This window comes from Polyodon spathula, chromosome 14, assembly GCF_017654505.1.
Source record: "Polyodon spathula isolate WHYD16114869_AA chromosome 14, ASM1765450v1, whole genome shotgun sequence".
Lineage (NCBI taxonomy): Eukaryota > Metazoa > Chordata > Actinopteri > Acipenseriformes > Polyodontidae > Polyodon > Polyodon spathula.
Genome location: NC_054547.1, coordinates 13,656,467 through 13,679,323, shown reverse-complemented (window position 1 = coordinate 13,679,323; position 22,857 = coordinate 13,656,467). Strand labels below are relative to the sequence as shown.

The following is a 22,857-nucleotide window of genomic DNA, read 5'->3' as shown; positions in this document are numbered from 1 at the left end:
GTTTGGGACTCTTTTTCCACAAATAGGCACCTGCCTTAAAAGTAAACATACACCACCTCTTCTCAGTGTGCTCAGCTGGTGTGAAACAGGTGGTTTCTTGCAAGATTTGCCTTCTAGAATGACAATCATGGGGTTTCCATGCAGGTCAATTGACACGTGAAATGGAAATGCAAAGGTTTGTGGCCAAAAAAAACGGCCAAAGCGAGGGATAGTGTAAATCTCATTTACTTGTGTAAATTACAAAACACATAGGAAAATCCAAGTCCAGTTTCGCATGGAAACCCGGTTTTCATGTGTAAATGTTAATGAGCGTGTTTACCCTTAACTATAAATATTGCAAGGGAGCAGGATATTAATTACTGTGGATTCCAAAACAGTGGAAAGTAATGGTTGAAGGGCGATTTTATGTTTAGCAGTGGTTTAGTTCACCTTAATGATAATGTGGGCAGCTTTTTTTATTATTGTTTTGCTGTTTCTGGACTGTCATGTTGTATATCTATTGTGGGTTAACAGTTCTGTATAAAACGTTAATTTACCTAACGTAAACCTGGTTCCCTGAAAGAGAAGATAGCCACCAAAACACCGTTTATGGGATATATGCCTGCCTATTGGTAGGTGTCACTGAGCAATTACTATCAAAGCTGCCAATAGGCCCCCCTTCCCTCGATGACCTCCTCTGTCCCGCCTAGGCGGGGAATAAAATCATCACGTGGGGAAGGATCTACTTCTTTCAGGGAACCAGGTTTACGGTAAGTAAACTAACATTCTCTTTCAATTCGAAGATGGCCACCAAAACATTGTTTATGGGAAAAAGAATACCAGAGCCGTCATGAGGGAGGGAAGAATGGCAGCACACGGGGGACGCCTTAGCTCTGCCTGACCAAATGTCAGCAGTGCGAGCGTGCAACCTCAAGGACCCTTGTGCCCATTGAAGGCAATGAGGGATCTATCACGTTAAGGTGATAGAACCTGGAAAAAGTATGCGGAGTAGCCCAGCTAGCCACATCACAAATCTCAGCCATGGAGGCACCTCTAAAGAGGGCCCATGACATAGCCACACCTTTCATGGAATGTGTGTCCGCAATCCAATGCGACAGTCGCTGCTTCGAAAGGGGCTGTCCCAGGATCCGTGTCCCATGGCAGACAAAGAACTGGTCAGAATGACGCAGCACACTTGTTCTATCCATGTAGCATCTCAATGCCCGGACCGGGCAGAGGAAATTCAACTTCCTATCCTCCTCCAAAGTAAACGGTGGTGGATGAAAGGACTCTAGTTCCACAGACTGATTCATGTGAAGGCTACCATCATCCCAAATATACATGCAGGAGCTATGCACAGACAGCACCTGCAGCGCACTAACCCGCTTTGTGGAGGTGATAGCCAAGAGGAAGGCTGTCTTCATAGACAGATACTTCAACTCAATGGAGTATATAGGCTCAAACGAGACCTGCATAAGAGCCTCCAGTACAACCTCAAGGCTCCATTCGGGGAGTGTAGCCCTCCTAGGAGAAACTGGGTAGCCAAAAAATGCACACTGGGACACGAGTCCATAGGGGCATGGCAAGCAGAAATCGCCGCTAGATATACCTTCAGTGTGGAAGGTGATCCACCAGCCTCAAGCAGATCTTCCAGAAGCTGCAAGATGACAGGCATGGGACAAGAAATTGGGTCATGACTGTTAGTACGGCACCAATCCTGGAAATATTTCCACTTATAGGCATGCAGTGACCTAGTGGAATGCGCCCTTGCATTCTGCAAGGTACCTACAACCACGTCCGACAGCCCTAAGGCTGATCACCGGTCCCTTTCAGGGGCCAGACCCATAGCTGAAGCCTGCCCAGCTCCGGGTGCCAAAGTGTGCCTCTCGTCTGACTGAGGAGATCCAGGTGAAGCGGGATCTGCTAGGGAGGGCCATTCAATAGCTGGCACAGGGTCGAGAACCAGATTCTCCTGGGCCATCTGGGAGCCACCAGGAGAAGCGTTCTGGGCCATACGTCGACTATGCGCAACGCCGAGTGGACCACCTAAGCTGTGGAGGGAGTACCACAGGGAGCGATGTGTCGTCTTCGCCGAGGTGAAGAGATCGACCTGAGTCTTCCCAAACCATTCCCAAATGCGCTCCACCACCTAAGGGTGGAGCCACCACTCCGACGGGTGCGGACCCTCCCTCGAGAGGAGCTCCGTCGATAGATTGTCCTCGCCCGGGACATGTGTCGCCCGGTTCCTTTGGGCGCAAGTCAAAAGCCTGAAGGCGAGGCGATGCAACCTCGGGGACTGAAGGCCACCCTAGTGGTTGACATAAGCCACCACTGATGTGTTGTCTATGTGGATCAACACATGCTTGTTGCGCACCACAGGTAGGAAGCGCTGGAGGGCAAGGAAAACAGCATGCAGCTCCAGCATATTGCTATGCAGGGATGTCCAGCGGCCCGATCAGGACCCGCTGACTTCTCTGCCTTCACAGACTGTGCCCCAACCTGAGTTGGAAGTGTCCGTCGTCACTACCTGGTGGTTGGAAACTACTCCCATTCGGACTCCTTGGCAGGGCTGTGGGAACTGGCACCGTCCTGGTGAACATCCATGTTGGAGGTGTGTTCCATCGACTCGACCTACCCCGTGCCAGAATGGAGGGAGTAAGCAACGCGGCCACCTGCCTAGATGCCTCGCGTTCTCGGAAAGACTGCTGCAGGATCTCCTCCACTGCTGGACCAAAGGTATGGCCTTGTGATATAGGCACGTCCAAAAGCGCAGCCTTATCAGCATCAGGCACCTGTGTCTGCGACAGCCACAGCTGTCTGCGCACAACCATTAGGCCAGCCAGACTCCGGCCCAGGGCCTGTCCTTGCCTGCCAGAGATCTGTAGCAACATGTGCGATAATAATCGCAACTCTGAGGCCACCGGCTCTAGGAGCGGGGTGTCATGCAAAATGCCATCCATGTGAGTGATCGTGGAGGTGTTTGTCAGACAGGTACTCTGAGCCCCCGCCACATACCCCCTATGGACATGTGTCTCTGTAACCCTGCATTGCAGGTCGGGCACATAGGGTCCTTGGGCAGACCTCCCACTGGTGGAGCCTTCACTAAGACTGCAATAGTGGAGTCTACAGGGGGAAACCCCGCCAGGCACAGCTTCTCCACCCCTTCCAGTGAAGCCAGTTGAGAACCATGCCTCAACTGAGTAGGCGCTGTGGCTGGGCGGTCTCAAGAGGAACGCACTTCCTTAATAAAATCAGAGAAAGAGGGGAAGGGCTGGGGCTGAGGAACCACATCATGCGGCCAAAAGACGGAGCAATGTGGCTCTGCCACTGTTGCCCAGGGGACCTGCAGGTACGTCGCAGCGCACCCCATGAGTGCAGACATTGACGCTGACAGCGGTGGCACACTAGTAACCGAAGACACCTCGGAGCTAGGGACAGCGTCGGTCGGGAACTCCACTGGAAAGGTGGACTCCCCCGACGAGGCCACAATGGAAAGCTCGTCCTCGTCCGAACATAATGCCTGGTCTACTTGCTCGCCCTGTTCTCCCACGGGGAGATCAGGGGGCGGTGCAGCTACTCTCAGTGGCACTGGGGGTGAGGGAGGAGACTTCTTCACCCGTTTCGCCGTAAGCGATGGGGTGCTACCATGCAGCACCGAGTACCGTGCGCACCGGGTGCACGAAGCACGGGGTAACAGGTACCATGCACAATGCGTGCACTGAGCACCGTGTGCACAGTGCTGTGCAGCACCAGGTACAATGCACACCGGGCGTATCGCTGCACCGAGTACCGTGTGCACACCTGCACCGAGTACCGTGCAGCATCGACGCACTGCCTGTATCGGGTACTGTCAATGTGTCAATGAGCACCATGCACACCGTGGTACCGAAGTAGCATGGACCGAGCATGCACCGCTGTATTAGAAAACACCGAGGGCAGCTATGCAACAGTGCTTACCCTAACCATGTGGTCACACACCTGGGCAGCGCTAGTAGCGTACAACAGGGGGACACAAGCCGCGGCGGGCGATTGACAGCTATACAGCAATACACAATAATACAGTACAATAATATAGCAGTACAGATGGGGGAGAGCACACTGTCTGTTCAATTATAAGGCCCAACACACATGGTGGTGGGCCAACACAGCTGGCAAGATATATCTCAACTCAACAATGGGGCTGGCCCCGGTGAGGAATACATGGTTGGTTCAGCTGTAAGCAGCCGCGCTGCAGCTAGTCCTCTGCGCAAGCACAGGGACGCGCAGCACAATCAAAACAACAAGGCCCCGATCGGCGGCCCGAAGGTGGTGGTGGACTAACTCGACAATGGGGACAAGGCAGTCCTAGCCCTGGTGGAGTAACAGCGCTCTCCCAAGTAAAAAAGGGTGAAAAACACACACTCAGTCTTTTAATTAATGCTGCACAGACAGTCAACTCACAGACGACAGTCAGAAAGACAAGCAGCCTGCCATGCGTAGCGAGCAGGTGCTGATGACAGTACAAGTAAGAGAAAAAAGGCTACAATTTAGGAGCTAGTGATTCCGTGAAAAGCGGCAAGCCAGCTTTCAGCACGAAGTGCAGGGGAACTAGCAGCAAGCTCAACGCAGTGCTTTTTAAGTAATAAAAAGGGCTCAATGCAACACAGATGGCTTGAGAAGCGAAAAGAGGTAGATCCTTCCGTGTGATGATTTTATTCCCTCAGTAGACGGCAGCTATTGGCAACTTTGATAGTAAGAGCTCAGTGACACCTACCAATAGGTCATCTTTGAATTGAAAGGGAACCACTTACCCTGAACTGCGTTATGCCCTTGTTATAGTATTAAAGCAGCTGTTGAGAATACACTTGCTGTAAAAACTATGGTAAAGTTAAACATGAAGAGCAAGTGAGCTGCTTAAATGTAGCTGAAATAATTCCCGTTGGCCCAAAACAGTGCAAGAAACATCCCACAAGTTGTTGATGCAATCTCAGAACTGACCAAATAAAACTGCAAATGAACGTATTGATTGTGTTTTATTTGTTTGCATCATTAACATGTAACACAATGGTAAATCCAACACAAATTAAAAGAAAGGAGAGAATCTATATATATATATATATATATATATATATATATATATATATATATATATATATATATATAAAGAATACATTTCAAATTGCTGGTGAGCCAGCTTTAATTTACTTGCTTCACCTGAGCACAGTAAGAAAGTATAACATTTCAGTTTGGCATTTTGGGGTATATTGTGCATACACTGTTCTTTACTACCAATTTTACAATGCTAGAATCAAACTTGAATGTTCCCTGAAGAAATCACTGTTATCATTTTTAAAAAATGTTATGAAAACAGTGGAGTAAAACTTTACAAAATAAAGCCAGAAGATAAATATAAGGAGTCAACCCTGTACTTTGGTTGTCTGTAACATTTCATTTTATTTTCCTTGCAGCAAACGTATTTTTAAAAAGACTATGCATTACAGGCAATAGATATACAGAACAGCACTGCCAGGGAGAATGGAAAAGCACAGGGCAGAATTGTTTTATTATTAACCAAGGATCAGTTGGTCACTGTATCCATAAGGGATAAATGAATCAAATGCTGACGTAGGTAATGTGCTTATTCATAGGGGTGAAGTGATAAACAAAAAAAAAAAAAAAAAACAGTTTTAATGCTGGTTAGGTGTCATAGTACTGTTCATCCAGTGAAACTGGTCTGGATAATACAGTACATTCTGGCAAAGTACATACAATTGACACGTACTTGTTTCATTATACAAACCTTCAGGAAATGACAAAAGAGTATTCCAAATGCTCCTGTTGGCACAGGGACTGAGTATGGACTATGTTAACTATGCTGCTACATTTCATAATACAGTGTCTACTTTTAGATAATAAGACTTTGGATCCAGGTTAATGGCTGTAAACAAAAGGTGTGGATTTCCTTTCACTTGTCATGTTTTTGAAAATGTCATCTTGAATAAGCAAAAATGTTCAAAAGAGATATATTGCTTTCAATGCCACAAGCACCTTTTTTTCCTGTTCACCTGCCAAAGAAAGTTTTCAAAATGACATAGTTAATGGTTTAGTCATACATATATACTATTTTCCATTAATACCTGTGGCAGGGCAAAAACCCTGCTTATGTAAATAAGTGTAAGGTTGGCAGGGATGGGGTTAAATCTATCCCTGCCAACAATCACAGGTATAGCCATTCTTCAGTTACGTAATTGAGTGCTAATTGAAGATGTCACCGGTATAAAAAGGGAAGAAAAGCTTTTGTTTGATGGAGTTTGATGAGTGGGGATGAAGTGTATTTTGACTACTGGTAGTGAAGGCGATTGCCCAGCCTCCATGTCTTGTTTTGTCTTGTTTTGTTTTGTATCTTTATTTTGGCCCTCATATCCTAAATGTGTGCAACAGTGCTTCACTGCAGCGTTTTAACTCTGAGACTTTAATTCCTGCTGGTAATACCTTGGGCTGTGATGCTACCCTGTCACAATACCTCTCAATATGCATGTTTTCAGGAATGATCTGGTTTGTATCTCTATGTATCAATTATGGTGTAAAAGCTTTCAGTGCCATTGACAGAATGTTGTTGGTGTCACTATGGTTACAGGGAAGTGATTCTAGAATAAAATATGGCAAAATTAATTGGTGGTTATTAAAAGGATCATGATGGGGACTGATGCCTTTGGATCAGGCCTAAAGCTTGAATGTGAATCGTTTGCTAGAGAAATCCAATGTCATTCCAGTACAGTCAGCAGATTTATGGAGGGCAGTCATTTCTAGGAATCCTAGTTATTCTAGTGGTTCCCTTTTTTAAACTGTAAGGAGGAATGAATGCATGTTTTCTGACAACAGAATTAGTAAATATGGTAAAAAAAAAAAAAAAAAGCAGAGAACAGTCAAATGCATGGGGCAGTATGACTGCAGCTGGTTCACAACTAGGAGCTACTGCAGGTTTTAAAGGCGTGAACTGTCATTTATTCTCCTGCAAGGTTAGTTCCTCTTTTGTGTTAATTTGGTTGTTTTGCTGACAAAAATGCACAATCCGAGCTGGTTTCTTTAGAACTAAAGTTTGTTTTTATATAGAGACCCATAAGAAGTAGACCGACTCTCAAAAGTGGTCACACGTAGCTCATATAGCATTTACCAATAATTCTTTCCTGGTCACTGAGCTAGCTTCTGAACTCGATTTCCTCCACCTAAACCTAACACTTCCGCCCTACCTCCTTTCTCTCCCTTAAACATATACTGTTCCCGACACTATATATTGTGTAATATTTGGTAGAAAAGTATGATCCCTAGGGATATTTCATTTAAATTTTACATAGGGCGTATCCTATTATATTTAAAATATATATATATATATATATATATATATATATATATATATATATATATATATATATATATATAAAAGGGACCAATTTCTATATATGAAAAATATAAGGATTTTACTTCTCTACCATATATTAAACATATGTTTTTTCTATAAGGGCTGTTCTATCGGTCATTTCAACTTAACTTCACTGCTTTCTTCATGCAGCACCATAAATAAGGCACACTCAGCACAATACAAATCCTTTACGAGTGTCTTTACCTCGGTCACAATGAAAGTATATCAAAAGAATAACAATACTCTATTAGTACAGTAAACTCTTTGATGTCTTGGTTCACAAAATAATCTTAAAAACCAAAGATGACATACATTTTTTCCTTACAGTACATTGTGACTAATCAAGTGACTAATAGTGGTTAACAGTATCAATGTTTTTTTGCCAGTTTGAAATATGCCACTGTAATAATTGTGAAAGCTGTAAAAGTAGGCTGGTTACATCACTGAGGTTTTCATTAACTGATGGAAGTCCACTGACAGGTGCAAAGAGGAAGTTGATGTGCTTTCATTGCTTGGCTGTGCATTAGCCGCAATAAAATAGAGAAAATTTGATATCACCCTTAAAACACTAAGGTTGGCATATTGATGACATTTTGACATTTATTTTAATTTCAAGGTTAAATCTCGTTTGATATGCATAGGCAGGTGTAGTTGTTTTTGTGGCACACCTAAAAAAAAAAAAAATCCTCTTTTTGAAAAATTGATTATTTTCTGTATGAAACAGAAATATTGATTATACTAAGCTATACTACATTCAAAATGGTCTAGTTTGACATGTAGGGACCAGTTCAGTATCTAGAACGATGGCTCATTGGGGGGGGGGGGGGGGGGGGGGGGGGGAGGCAAACATGAAAACAAAACAGACCAGGCAAACTCTGAAAACAAAACAGACCATGTTCTGCATTTGCATTGTTTCTACAAGCCTGAGCTTGATATAACATACGCACGTTGTCAGGTTTATGCAGTGCTGTTGCATCAAGGATGTAAATCTACCAGTACACTTGGAAATATTTATCAGATAATTCGAATAGCCAGACGACGTCAACTTGAATAATAAAACAGAAGAGATTGTTAACAAAACTGATAGTTGATTGTTTCACGTACAGAATGTGCTGATCTGCACACGTCACGTCCTGTAGGAAATATGCAGCACAATAAGTATTTGTTTTAACCATGATTATCCGATATATATATATATATATATATATATATATATATATATATATATATATATATATATACATACAGTTTGAAAGATTAGAAACCATAGGCCTCAGTCATCATTGTAGGTGCCACTATAGGGAAGGTGCTGATATTTTAGTTTTTTAGCACAAATGAGCCAGATGAACATGGAAAAAGATACTTAGTTTCCGGTCTATCTCATAAGATATTTTACAATCTCCGACATGCAAAGGGGAAGTTGTTGGTCATCCTGTCATTCTTCATCAAATCTGGCATAAATCTAATTGCAAACAAGATGATCCCATGAGGTAACCTCTATGTCAAGTTAAAAAATGTATATTTGTTCTGTCTTCACACAATAAAAAAAATGTTCCTATTCCTTTAGCATATTACTAAACATGCAGATGGTTTTAAAATACATTTCTCATCCTATTAAAACACCTTATTTGTGGGGAATATAGAGAAGTGATACACATGTATTGCAATGCTACAATGGGAAAGCAACCACTTCTAAAGAACATAGACACACTGGTATACACCTTTAATTAACATTGCACTTTTTTTTTTTTTTTTTTTTTATTTAAGTGTAGCAATTCAATTAGAAAGTGGATAAGGATATAATACAAAACATATTTAAAATAGCTTCCTTTTGGTGGAAACAAAGAACTAAAGTATGTTTAGCCCAGTAACACTTCAAACAGGCATCCAATAACGTTATCTTTGAAACCACGTATCAGAGGTCTCCCAAAAAAGGATCAGAAGACATTAAATGTAAGAAAGTTATAAAAGGAGGCAAGGCTGAGACAGAGCAAATCACCAGCAGACTAATAACGGTTCTTCTTAGCAGCCTTCACAAGCAACATTAACTAATTGATATTAATCTGCTTGTTTGCCCATTTAAGATTGAATTATATCACATGGTACCATATTATATTATACTTAAACAATAAAATATATATACCTTACTAAATACCCTGTGCTTTACCATCATTTATAAATAAAAGGAAAAGTTGAATTTATTGGTATAAAATATTTTATTATATAATATCATACATTTAAGCACTACTTACATTTTAAAAACACAGATCTGGGCTTGGTAGGGTACTTTTTACTGCATTAGCGCAAGGGTTAAAGAACCGTTATTTATACATAGTAAAAAATACTCAGGCTTATGATTAGTCACCATGTTTAGTAATATTTACCATACAAAAGTAAAAAGTAGAACACAGCTTTTGATTTACTGTTTCATTTAATTTCAGTTTTTTTTTTTTTTTTTTGGAATAACACCACAAGAGATTCTAGTCCTGTTTCACAAGGCATGTAGCTGGTGCTGCACTTCAAGACTACCCTTCAAAACCTAAAAAAATATATAAAATAAAAACCTCATAACTGTTAAAGTGAACAATCACCTCCAGCAGGATTTTTGCTAGATTCTACTAATGCAAAAAGTACTATTGAACAAATTCCTTATTCACAAACTCCTAGTTATTGCTGTCCTTGATACCTTGAACTCAAAATATAGTACATTGGTTTATTAACCTTAGCTATCTCGGGTTGCTACACCAAAATTAAACGCCTACTGAAGACAAGAAACATAGTGTACTCTGTGTTTAAAGCGTATGCAATCTTTATGGAAATACAGATGATAAGATGCTGTAATACTACTGTGCAATGAAAATTTAGATAAGGCGACATTTGGTTTAGAGGACAATTCATTAGGATTTTGATGTAGTTCATCCATTTTTAGGCAAGATGTTTTAGATAGATATCTGGTATTCTACTGTGCAAATTAGAAACAGTTTTATTATATACAATTTACATGCACTTGGTTTATTTTTGCAATCTTGGGTTTTATCAAAGATGTCACTGCTGATGTATACACCAGCTATAGATGCTAGGAGTGTATCACATTTAGCCACTAAGATTTGTGTTCAGGTTTTGTCTTAAACTCTTACAGAACTCCCTTAGTACAGATATAGCATATGCATTATCTGTACACAAACCAAATTACAGTAGTACACTATTTTAGAGAGTTTTTTTATGTTTTCAAAATAATCCCTGTTCACAAAATGATCCATTATATACTTCCTGTTTATAAATAGGAATAGGAAAGAGCACCATCTAGTGACAAGCTGACATATTGCATCAAATAACAAATGCCTTTATTCTTCACTGTACCTAAAGTTATAAAAACCTTTCAGGTTATAGGAGACATCCTTTTTCAGCACCAAAATAAATACATTGGGCACATTTTTAGTTTTGTTGAAACTATCAATATACTGATGCCATTATGGCATCCATATAAAATTATTATTGATAACAATGCTACCATTCCAAAGAGCCCTTGGAACTGCCAAACACCATGTAAATTCAATTTTCAGTCTTTCAAAGCATGTAAAAGAAGCTACAGTATCCTAAAAACAACAGACTTAACAAAAATCAAGAGGAACCAGCTACAAACATATATATATTTGAAAACACAAAACACGTTTATTTAAACATTTTTGCATGCATGTCAAACACTTAATTTGTAATTTAGCAACTGTGGGTATGAATCCGCTTCTAATACGCTTCCCAGTACTCTATGCACAGATTACAGATGGCATTGAAACATTTGATGTGTAGAACGAGTCTTTACAGGAAGTGGGAGGCTAACCGCCGCACATGGTTACTTGGCTTCTTGGGGCTTTTTAACATTCTGTTTTTCTTTAGCCTAAAAAACAAAACACAGTTAATTAAAATGTAGATAGCGATTTACAGCTTTTATAGAAGAGACAAGACATTAAACACACTAAGACATTAAAAAACAGATAATTAGTTAGCAAGGAAATAAAACTGAGAACTAATATAAGGAACTATCAGAATTGTGCACCTCTTCTTGGATGTTTTCTGTCACACTACAGAAAGACAGATTTCATTTTACCAACAGTGCCATCTAGTGGTAGTTCAGAAATAACAAGCTGTTCAGTGGGTCAGAATAAACAAACCACATACACAAATGCATTTTGTAAAATTGGACATTTGCAGCATTAGTAGTTTGTTAGCAATTATACGGAACAACTTACCTTTTCAACCAATGGTATTAATTGTTGGTATTCTGCCAAAGTCTTCAGTAGCTCCATAATGAAGGGAAGGTAGTTGTGCTTTCTTCTGACATTTTCAATCTTAAATAAAACAACACATCAAGATGTCTGGCAACAAAACGGTATTGACAATTTGCAAACTAATTTTATAAGCAATTTTAAGTGGTCATGTTTTTTGAATGACTGCAAGTTACACAGTAAAAGGATAAACAGATTTTTAAATAGTACATTACACAAATAAATGTAATAAATCAGTCATATTTGACTAAATATGTAATGTACATCATGCAAGCACTTTAACTTCACAGACTAAAACAAGAACATCTGGAAGTATTTTAATGACAATTACCTTGTATTGTTTTAATTTCTGAATCTCCTCCTCAATTAACAATTGGTATTTTGCAATTTCTGACTGAATGGCACTGAACAGGGTGCAACTCTGGTCTGTGTCCATTGGTTCTTCCTGTATATTAAATTGGATTTAAAAAAAACAACATAGACCAAAAGACATACAGAATGGATTGATTATGACTTAAAGGGTGCACAGCATCGACTTCAATCTGTTCTGCATATCTACTTATATAATGTTCCGTTGCAAGCACTTACTGTGTTTGATATCTGGCAATACATTTTATAAAACTTACCTCTGTGAGCTGACTCTGCAGTTCTGCAATCTTGCGTTCATAAACCAGCTTTCTATCAGACACAATTGCCATCAGGTTAAACCTTATTTCTCCTTCACTGTATCTAAAGAAAAAAAATCATATTACAGTATGCAAACACAAGGGGCAGCAAGTAATTTACACCAAAAGAAACACATTTCATAGGTAGGAAACACCCATTTTATGATTTGCATACGGTGGAATTAGTGCAGTTAAGTCAAGGACAAGATTTATTTTTTGTTAAAACTAGTGCTGTAATTGCACCCTAACTTCGTATTCAATTATTGTACAGCATTTATCAATGATAACACTATGTACCACAATTTTTGTTCCTGGGTAGTAAGTGTTATTTCCTAATTGCTTATCCCTCAAAAGTATAGAAAATGGCTATTATTCGCCACAAACTTTGCTTTTGTGACCAGGACAGTGATATTTCAAAATATCACTATTTCCAATGGGAAAACGGGCAAATGTGTCTTTTCGTTCACATAAAGTCAGAAAAAAACAACATATGAATCCAAATTAACATGTATTTATACTAAAGTAATACAAAAATGATCTAGAAAAGATTTAGAAGCGAGTAGTTTTTCGAGATTTACGATTATACTGTAAATACTGTATTTACAGTATAATCGTAAATCTCGAAAAACTACTCGCTTAATAACACTCACTACCCAGGAACAAAAAATAAATAAAAATTTGTTACACGATGTAATCAGTGAAATTACGTGCTATTTTTTTAAACAAACTTTTTTTTTTTTTTTTTTTTTTTTAACAGAACATCCAATATCTAAAAACACCACTGTGCATAATAGTTAGGGAAACTATTTAGACACTGAATTTTAGTAGATTTGCTGAAAATAAACAATTCGCAGAAAAGCAACCCAATAATCTAGCTTTAGCCACACCAACAGACACAAGAGCTTTTAAAGAGTACACCAAAACCAATAATATAACAGGGCTTGAATTTCAGCGTGGGATTGCAGGAATTGCACATTTTCCAAGTTGCTCCTGCATATCTGCAACTTTCAGTGCGTTTTGAGTCTATTTCTCTCCCAATATTCATTTCATATTGAAGTTCAATGATGTAGTGTTTTTGTTTAGTTTTTTTTAGTTATCTATGTACAATATATATAGCAGTGACATAGTCTCTTATCTACCACATACAAATTTGTTGTTTGAGTAGCCTACAGAACACTGCACCTTTAAAAATAAAATGAATTAAAAAAACAGCATTGAAAAGTCAAATCACACAGGCAGGCACCATGTCCAAGTAGTGGGGCATCACAAAGATTAGAAAAAAAGCCCATAAACAGACAAACTGCTCATTTAATCTACAGTTTGCAGGAAACAAATTAAAAAAACACCTGTCAAGTATTTAGTTTAGCAAGTTTTTTAGAGACAGCGAGTATTTATTTTCAACAGACTACATGAGTACACTAAGTTGTATGAAAAAAGTTTCAATAAAAACAAGTATTAGTATTTTTAGAAGATGCAAGCCCACTTTTGTTTCAAAAAATAAAACTAACAAGTGCTGTATATATGTGAAGATCACAACTGAGAGTTTACAGTTACATACGATCTGTTAATTTACATGCGCGCTCAGCTACAAAATAAAAAAAAAATCTAACTTGCTGACCTACAATAACTAGACATAAATGTTGCATGCATACATAACCAAACAATTTGCATATACTCGCATATTTGTATTTTCAGTACATGACACTGCATTTTTAAAGGAAATAGCCAGGACATGTTTTTACATCCACTTCCAAGATTGTTCAAATTCACGATTTCCGTGACAATCGTATCTTTACTAGTTGAACAAACACACAACTTATTCAAATTAGTACACTTCCGATTATAAAAAAAATATATATACAATGGACTTGGGTTGTTAACTGAAAAGAATATGCATGCGTCTGCATCCAATGTCCCTTTAACATTGTAACAATAATAGTACTATATTAAACAGAATAAATTTAAATCTGAGCTATGGTTGCTCATTATTGTTAACTTATAAAATGGCTTGGATAAATTAAGTGCTGCAATTGGCTGAACAAGATCACATGACCGTGCAGTAAATGTCTTACCGCACAGCTATGACATCATAGACCAACTTACTTACCTGATCTATTAATATTACTACACCTTAATAGTAACAATTATCTAAAAATGTCAACATCAAAAGCACTGAAATAGCACTTAAAATCACTCAATCTTCTCCACCCCCCCTCATCTCGTCACCGAGAATTACAGAAAAACTGGTATTTATTTAGTCAGGGAACAGAACAAAGAAAACTTAGGAGGCACCTAATAGCAGTACCACTATTCAAAAGCCATCTGAGAAATCACCACGCAATTCTCACTCAGCATGTATTATAAACGAAATATCGCCTTATAAAACCGACTAGCAAGTATGCAATTTTTTAATTCGACACAAGATACATCCCACGACTACCCTCCGATTTCAGAAACATATTTAAAATAAAATTAGAATCTCTCCTGCTCTGTCCCAACACAACAGCTGCGCTTTTAAACAAGGTCATAGAGTTCTAGCCTCAGAAATTATTAGTTAGCTTCTCTTGAAGACCGCAAAGCCTGAGTAGGCTCATTTCGTACAAATAAAAAAAAAACAAAAAAAAAACAACCACACACACACACACACACACACAACTTGGACTCCTCTCCCTTGATGTGAAGTGTAGTGTTTGGCTGTTACATGAAGATGTGGGAAATCAGTCTGCTTTCAATTTACAAATGTTATTTCATATCGAAAATATTACTATAAATGGCAATGTACAATGTAATGTTTATGGCAAAAAAAGATGTGCTAATGTTACAATCAAACAGTCTTCAGGGACTATTTTTTCTTCCTGCGGCCTCGTGCCTCACAACGCACCCAGAGCGTGTGGTAAGAATTGTATTACCGCACACCCCGTTGTGGGTTATTTCTTATATTTCTAAAAGCAAAAGCAAAGCAAAGCAAAACCTTTGAATTCAACACACAAATCCTGACTAATTTAACTACCGTACTAAATTAATCTTTTTATATAATATTGCCATATAATCTAAACACAACATGCTTTGAAACAAAATAAGGTAAAATCGGTAGATTTAAAACAAAACTTATTTCCTATTTTTTTTTTTAAATCAAGAAAACTTAAATAGGCCTACTTCTAATGTGGATGCCTAAATGTGTATCCTAGCAACGCGGTAATCTACCGTACTAGCACTAAAAGAAGAACACTCACACACTCAAGGTTGTAATGCAAACTGGCAACAGGAGACTTCAAACAGGGTTCTAATTTAATGTATTGATTCACCAACATGTAATTGATGTTTGGAAAATTTACGGACAGATGATCAATCGATGCATCAATTAATTGTTGCACCCCTACCAAAAACATTACATGCTATTTGGGCCGTTGCATAGCATTCTTTTTCATAAATATACCTCTTTGCCAATTCAAAACAATGACCTTGTTATTCACAAGGCAGATTTTCAGATATGTGACTAACAGACAAACTGGGTCAGCCTTAACAGGCATACATCCTAGTTAGATAATATTGTGGAACATTTACTTTTGTATTCTTTTCTCTATAACTGGTCGTACTGCGCTGATCCAGTCATCTTGATTACAGACACCTGAAAACAACAACAAAAAATAATTGTATGCGATAAAAATACTAAAAAAAAAAAAAAGTGAAAACTAAACCATGTATAGATAACAAAAAGATGCTTACCCAGGTCAATCGGACCCTCTCGAAGCCCATCCAGTTCATATAACCTGCCATTAACTGGAACGTAGCTCACAAAATGAAAAGCATCTTCATCTTTTGCAGTGGACTTTGTATCAAATTCAAACATCTGCTGCCTATTAAACTCAATAAAACAGAGTATTTATTAAATTAAAATTAGTTAAATTACAGAAGCCACTTGCATAGCTTGATTTTGCCCTCATCTGCAACAGTCTACAAGCCCCAGGGAAAGCAATATGTTCCAGAGGCATGAAGATAAAATGGACATTGGGATACAATTATTTATGTTCAAAATCAAACAAACAATGGATTGTACCACCCATGCATAATAGCTTAAGAATGCAATTTACAGTGCCTGACTGAATTGTTTACTGTGGCTAAAGTATGAAAGAGTGACATTTCTTCAAGTAGTTGTCTAATTCACTTTAACAATTTCACATATTACACATTTATAAATATTTTACCTTGCAAAGCTGTTGTGGACTTGTCGAATCACTTCAGAATTGCTTAGTGCCAGGCCTTTCATCTGTTATTTTTTTTTTTTTTGTTTTGTTTAAAGAAATGATATTCATTACTTTTTTGGTTGCTTTGATAAAAAAATAAACTAAAAACATTTGACAAATGAGTCGAAGTCTTGGTCAATGTCTACGTAACAAAAAACACACATTAGGTGGGAAAGCCAGAATGTACTAAATCCACAATTGCTATTCAAACTGTACTAAGATAATTTCAAACAAACAGTTTACCAGTGTATTGGGGACATTAGCATTATAACCTTGTCCTTGCATGGTTTCCGCATCTCATAATTACAGCAACTGCATATACATGCATCTGCAATGTAACCAAATGTGTATTTTTTAATCCTACTAATATCAGACTTATCTGTAATAGCAAGTGTTTTACTTCAGAGATTAAATCACTTGTAAAACAAATAAAACGTCCTACAAAATTTCTATTCAAAATTATATATATGCAAGCACAAACGTACAACATAAACTGTACTTACGGTAGCATCAAAACTTTGTGAGAATTCCTTGAATTCAGTCAATGTTTCACCAAGCTGCATGTCAGAATGATGGCAGTTCAACAACACACTCACTATAGCTTGGGTCGCACATGCATTATTAATGACCTAAAAACCAAAAAGGAAAGCATTACAAATGTACATGGTTAGCTATGGAAAATATGATGGACCGCCTGCCTTAACAATATCAACAGCCCGTTAACAGCATTCGTTCACTGTGACTTCCTCCAATTCAAAACCCAGTGGCTACAATCAGCCCCCTATGAAAGGGTGTCAGTTGTGCTGTCTTGTTCATCATGCTTAAAGAATAACTAAAGAGAGTAATCCAGTGTAGGAGATGTCATTACTTTTCCATATATCGGCGAAGTAGACCAGACTTGTGTTTCAGAGATGTGGACAAAAATCATGTTTGTTTTTATTTCACTGCAAAGTACAAAAGACTAATAAAAATGTGACTGCAAACACCTGCTTAGCAAAGAAGAGGTGATCAAGTCTTGAATCCTGTACAATGGATCCAGCAGGTTCCTCCCCTGGCTGCCATTTGAAAAGGAAAATCAATCCATGAACTGGTCTGGAAAAGAAAAAGCAGCAAAGAAATCACTCCCTACAATACATGCACTGTCACAAGAAGGGGAAATGTGATCATCAACATTCGATTCCCTCAAAGAATCAGAACTTTTTTTTTTATGGAATCCATCTTCCTTTAACACCTAATGGTTATAACACTGTGCCAATAACTCATACTGGAAATCCTATTTGCAACATTAATGCATCATTTAGGTAGACTATTTCTTAAGCATGAAACGGTAAATACATATTTACCTATATGCCTTTGTTCTAATGCTACAGAATATCAGCTAAATATAAGGTAAATGCTCACAAAATACAAAATATATCTATACCCACTTCAGTTTTTCAAAGTTCTCTGGTTCCATGCTCCATATTTCTTCAACCTGGGATCCCTTACAACCTAAAAATGGTATATTAAAAAACAATACAAAAAAAAGACGTCACAATTGCCACCACAAAAGACGACTGCAAAATAAAACCGCGTGGCAAACAAGACTGTAAAGACTGCAGTTGCAGCTTCGACTGCTATTTTTTCTCTCTCTCTTTCTCTTGGAGTGAAAACAACTACTTTGCTGCTCCTGTACGCAGGGCCCGATGACTGAATGCAGTCTCAGGAACTCGTTGAGTCTCTTTGAGGTTTACAATTACAAGCTCATAAAGAAAAGAAGAAGAAAAAAATCTACAGATTTGGATGTACTGTATTTACACAAATAACAAATGCCCAAAGCCACAAAGACAGGGCAACTACAGCACGTTATATTACAGACACCCGAAGAAGCATGCCCATGATAAACAACAATATTATAGCTCATACCAAACCCTTTAATGAGTTCGGTGAAGACTCCAGGGTCACTCTCCATTAGACACCATTCTCCCGCGCTTCCAGACATTTCTGTTTTTTGCAAATGAAGGTTAGACACAACTGAAATATGAGCAACGTATTTGCTGTCTCTAGGTTTTCACTGCAACTGACTGCAAAAAAAAAAAAAAAAAAAAAAAAAAAAAACACCGCCCCTTTCCCGACAACCTCTACAGGAAGACGCTGTAACCATAGACATATATACCATAGAGATGAGAAGTGTTACATCTATAGATAGGCTGCACTGAGAAGTCAGCTGTTGGCGGATGTAGTTATATATGTCTATAGCTGTAACACTTCCCGTTTCTATGGTAATAATATACAACATTACTTATTTAGAGGAAGATTGAATATATTCCAATGCAAATTATGTAGGACTATTTTATGTACGATTGCTCATGAATATGCATGACAGTGGCAATTTCTGACAGCACTTCGGCAATAAAGAGCTCTCGTCAGGCCAGGTGAAAACATTGACCGTAGAAATAATAACACATATGTGTTAAGGAGGTGTGCCTCTGAATAAATCTAGCCGAATTGTGTTTAAAAGTACAATTAAAAAGATAATGCTTAGAATAGGAAATAAGGCGGATTTTGCATTATATAGATAGTGGAACTCTTGATGCACTGCTTAGGCACGTACAGAAGTTCCAATGATAAATCAGCGGAACTGACCACCTTTCTTGTGTATATTCGCGGCTGGGGTTAAAATAGTGGGTATTCTTACATTACAGCCTATGGGAGTTTTGCGGATATAATGCAAATTCATAAAAATACGCTTATTCTAGCAGCAGGATTTTTTTTTCTTCGCTGTGACACAATGTACAGTTACGTGGAGAACCTGTCATGTTGCAAAAGAACGATATGCAGACCAATTATCGGCTGCAAACATCGGTAACAGCCCCTACAAACTCCCAGCCAATGTAGCTACCCCCTCATATATATATATGAGGGGGGAGAAGGCATTGTGACAGGGATTGAATGACGCTTGTGTTAGATCTCCCTCCCGACCTGTGAGGGCGCTAGGTAAAGGTAACAGAGTACCCTAGACTAAAAGGCATGGCTTTTTCCCATGGGTAGGTGGAAGTCGGCCGGCTAGAAAAGGGGTGGAGCTGCAGTACCCATACCCAATGACCCAGACGGGAAACAGCATGGCATCCGTGGATTGGAGAAGCGTATGCGCTTGTTAACCAAGGGGTCATGAGCGAGGGTATAAAATAGGGCCGTAGCAAAGTAATCTGTTCCTTTGTAAATGGTTAGATACAACCTAAAAGGAGACTGTGTTATTGCTGAAAACCATGAGTGTTCGTCTTGTGTTTGCTAGTGTTTGGTGTAACTGTTGTCTGTCTTAACCAGACTACCAGTAACACGATCCAGAGCTGTAGCGCAAGCCAGCATCAACCCGGACACCAGCATTTCACTTTTCACAGAGAACTGTCTTTTCAGCGCAAGTACTTAATTAACTCACTGTAGGAAATGTGTCTGTGTTTTGTGTGGGTGAAAGAAAAACTGGACTTTTTGGTTTCAGGTCAAACCCAAGGGATTTACAAAACAAAGTGATACATGCCACTATATCACTTCCATCATATATCATTTACAGGTGTTTGCCTTAAGGCTCTGGACATAGTAATTACTATCAATAAACACCCTTGCACCTGAAAGTAATTGTTTGTGTGATTTATATCCACTCTGCACTGCACTCACCTGTACCCACTCACTACTTTGCCACACGTGGTTGTCAGAAATGGCATGGACTATGCAGCACTATCGGCACTGCTGGAGGAGCTGGATAGCAGATGGGAGGTACACGGCGCTGATCGAGAGGGTTGGGCTGGCGACATAGCATCAGCAGTACCCATCATGGCATCCCCAAAGGCGAGGATGCATAAAATGACTGTGGAGGATGACCCGGAGGCATACTTGGTGGCGTTTGAGTGGCTGGTTACCACTTCGTCATGAACTGAGAGTTCTGGGCAAGCCAACTGGGACCCTGCCTAATTGGTGAAGCACAGGCAACGTACCAGGATATGGCTGATGGCGATGCCGCTCAATATGACCTGGTAAAGTTGGCCATTCTCTGCCATCTCAGCATTACGGAGGAAGCCCACTGGATGAGGCTCAGGGAATACAAGAGGTCCCCGAATATACGCCCCAGGGTGGTCGCACAAGAACTGTTTGACCACATGGTACACTGGCTCAAACCTGCTCAGAAAATGAGTGCCCCGGTTTGGTAAGGCCATAGTGATCGAGCAGTTTTAACATGTGGTTGGCGCTGAGACCCAAGTGTGGATATTGTACCACAACCCCGACACCTTGGGCCAGACAGTGAAACTCGCTGAGGACTTCAAGGACTCCCTGCTATCAGCCCAGACCGGGCTACTCACCACTCCAGCAGAGTGGAGCATCCGAGCACTACCTCCTTTCTCTGCTTCACCAACCCCACCACTGGGACCAGATCAACAACCTCCCAGACCACTGGCTACGATGGGCATCTTTGCCTCCCCTCAATGGACATCTAACCCCTGTTTTAGGTGCCACCAGCCGGGCTTATCAGGCCCAGTCATGCCCATCTGCAATGGAGCGTGACGTGGCCGCATGCAATCTGGCATGAGAAGCGGGTAAGCGAGGGGAAAATGGTCAGGAGGGGTTGTATTGTTAATGTGATTTTGGGAAATGTGAAAACCCATGCATTATTGGACCTTAATCAGACCTTAATTAGAACATCTCTCTTGGGCTCAAAAGTAGGGAAATACAAACATATGGGGAGTGGGAAAAACAGGGAGGAAGAAACTAACATTAATAGACCAAGGTTAGGACACACAGCATTATATTATCATTTATACTGGATTGGTGGTGATGAGAATGGGTTATGTAGTAATTGTGGTGAACAAGAAAAAGTGGAACATATATTCAGGAAATACAATACATATTCAGAAAATTAAGAGAAATAGAAATTGAAGTAACAACAGTAAGTGATATTTTGAAGGTAGAAGGGAAAGAAAAACAAATGGAGAAAGAAATGTACAATCAAATTTATAAAACAAAGTATACAGAAATGGGAGAAAATATAAGGAAAGCAATCAATGTACATATATAAAGGTAGTGGGCGCTCATCATCTCCATTTAGATGGCATGCCCCAACAACCCCTAAAAAGAAGCAGCACAGCGGCTTGGTTTATTTTAATGGGAGGCCAATAAGAAATGAGCATACATATTACCACAGTGAACATATACAACATCGATTCTGAACAATATGTAGATAAGTAACAAGGTTTTACATTTCAGTGGCACATACACTAACAGGTCGATTGAACAGGTGATGTTGGGCTATTGCATTGTCGAAGGATGGGATTTCTTTATTCGAGAGCAATGAGCAGCCTTGAGTAAATTAATATGAGGTTGATGATGAGTAACTGATTTGTTCAGAAGTAGACACCACAATTTTTGTAGGTTGTGTACGACTGGCTTTTCCTTGCTTATAAAATGTGTTGCGTTTAGCGACAGTAGTTTAACGTCACATATTAATATTTGTTTCTAGATTGTTTGGATACATATGTAAAAACAAAAAAAAAAAACCAAAAAACGGCCAAACTATTGTGTCATCAAGTTCTGCCACTCAAAAGAGTTGTAAAGAGAGCACTTTTTAAAAAGCAAATAGATTAGAAAAACACGAATATTAACTAGTTTTATTAAATGCTACACTTTCAAGTAGGCCAGTTTGTACATGTATAAGTTTGTAGCCATACATTGATTTATTAAATCCTTTTGTTTCCCTCCAAGATTATTCTCTTGTAACATCTAATTTTCTTTGTGGTACAGCAATACTGTAATGTATTGTTTTGATAGGTGGAAGAAGTTGAGCAAATGGAGGAGGCCACAGGAGAAACAGTTCCCCAGTCACTGCCCCTGAACTCTGCTGGTGTATTTACCTGGGAAGTGAATGGCATGACACGCCTGTGTCGCTTTTTGTGCATTGGCTCGAAGGTGTGACCTATTACATCAAAGAGCAGCAGCTGGCATTGGAAAATGCATTGGCTTTAATCAGACTGATAGAGGATGGCAGGGGCGTCGAAGTGGTTCAATAAATCAAAACATTTAGTTTTGAAGGGAGAGCAGCAAGAGCAAACTCTGCCCTGTTTGCTCTCAGCACTCGGATATCAAAACCAAGCAGGCCGTCTTCAAAGCTGTGGGGGAGGTTTGCCAGCTCCCCACCCACCCGTTTACTCTCATCCAGTTTAAAAAGGACCTCAAGGAAGGCATGAAGTGTGGTATGCGGGGCCGAGCGGTGGCAGACTGTGTGTGTGTGTGTGTGTGTGTGTGTGTGTGTGTGTGTGTGT

General features: G+C 39.5%; 1 protein-coding gene across 1 annotated transcript; it reads right to left on the bottom strand.

Annotated features, from left to right (window-relative positions):
* Nucleotides 1-11,026: 11,026 nt before the first annotated feature.
* On the bottom strand, nucleotides 11,027-18,629 carry LOC121327236 (ubiquitin carboxyl-terminal hydrolase isozyme L5-like). The gene is made up of 11 exons (XM_041271150.1): nucleotides 18,476-18,629; nucleotides 17,998-18,061; nucleotides 17,557-17,662; nucleotides 17,074-17,199; nucleotides 16,532-16,593; nucleotides 16,053-16,183; nucleotides 15,891-15,954; nucleotides 12,288-12,390; nucleotides 11,993-12,106; nucleotides 11,626-11,724; nucleotides 11,027-11,273 (listed from the first exon to the last, which is right to left on the bottom strand). Exons 1-11 carry the CDS (start codon nucleotides 18,549-18,551, stop codon nucleotides 11,229-11,231), a joined length of 990 nt encoding a protein of 329 aa, XP_041127084.1. The 5' UTR covers nucleotides 18,552-18,629; the 3' UTR covers nucleotides 11,027-11,228.
* Between the last annotated feature and the right edge of the window lie 4,228 nt (nucleotides 18,630-22,857).

Bases quoted from the DNA above. Each gene is read 5' to 3' on its own strand.
- LOC121327236 (XM_041271150.1), bottom strand. From the start codon at position 18,551: ATGTCTGGAAGCGCGGGAGAATGGTGTCTAATGGAGAGTGACCCTGGA. The intron at 17,200-17,556 runs GTGTTTGCAGTC...TTTGGTTTTTAG, and splicing joins ACCTCTTCTTTGCTAAGCAG to GTCATTAATAATGCATGTGC. The intron at 11,725-11,992 runs GTAATTGTCATT...GTTTTATTTAAG, and splicing joins AGAAATTAAAACAATACAAG to ATTGAAAATGTCAGAAGAAA.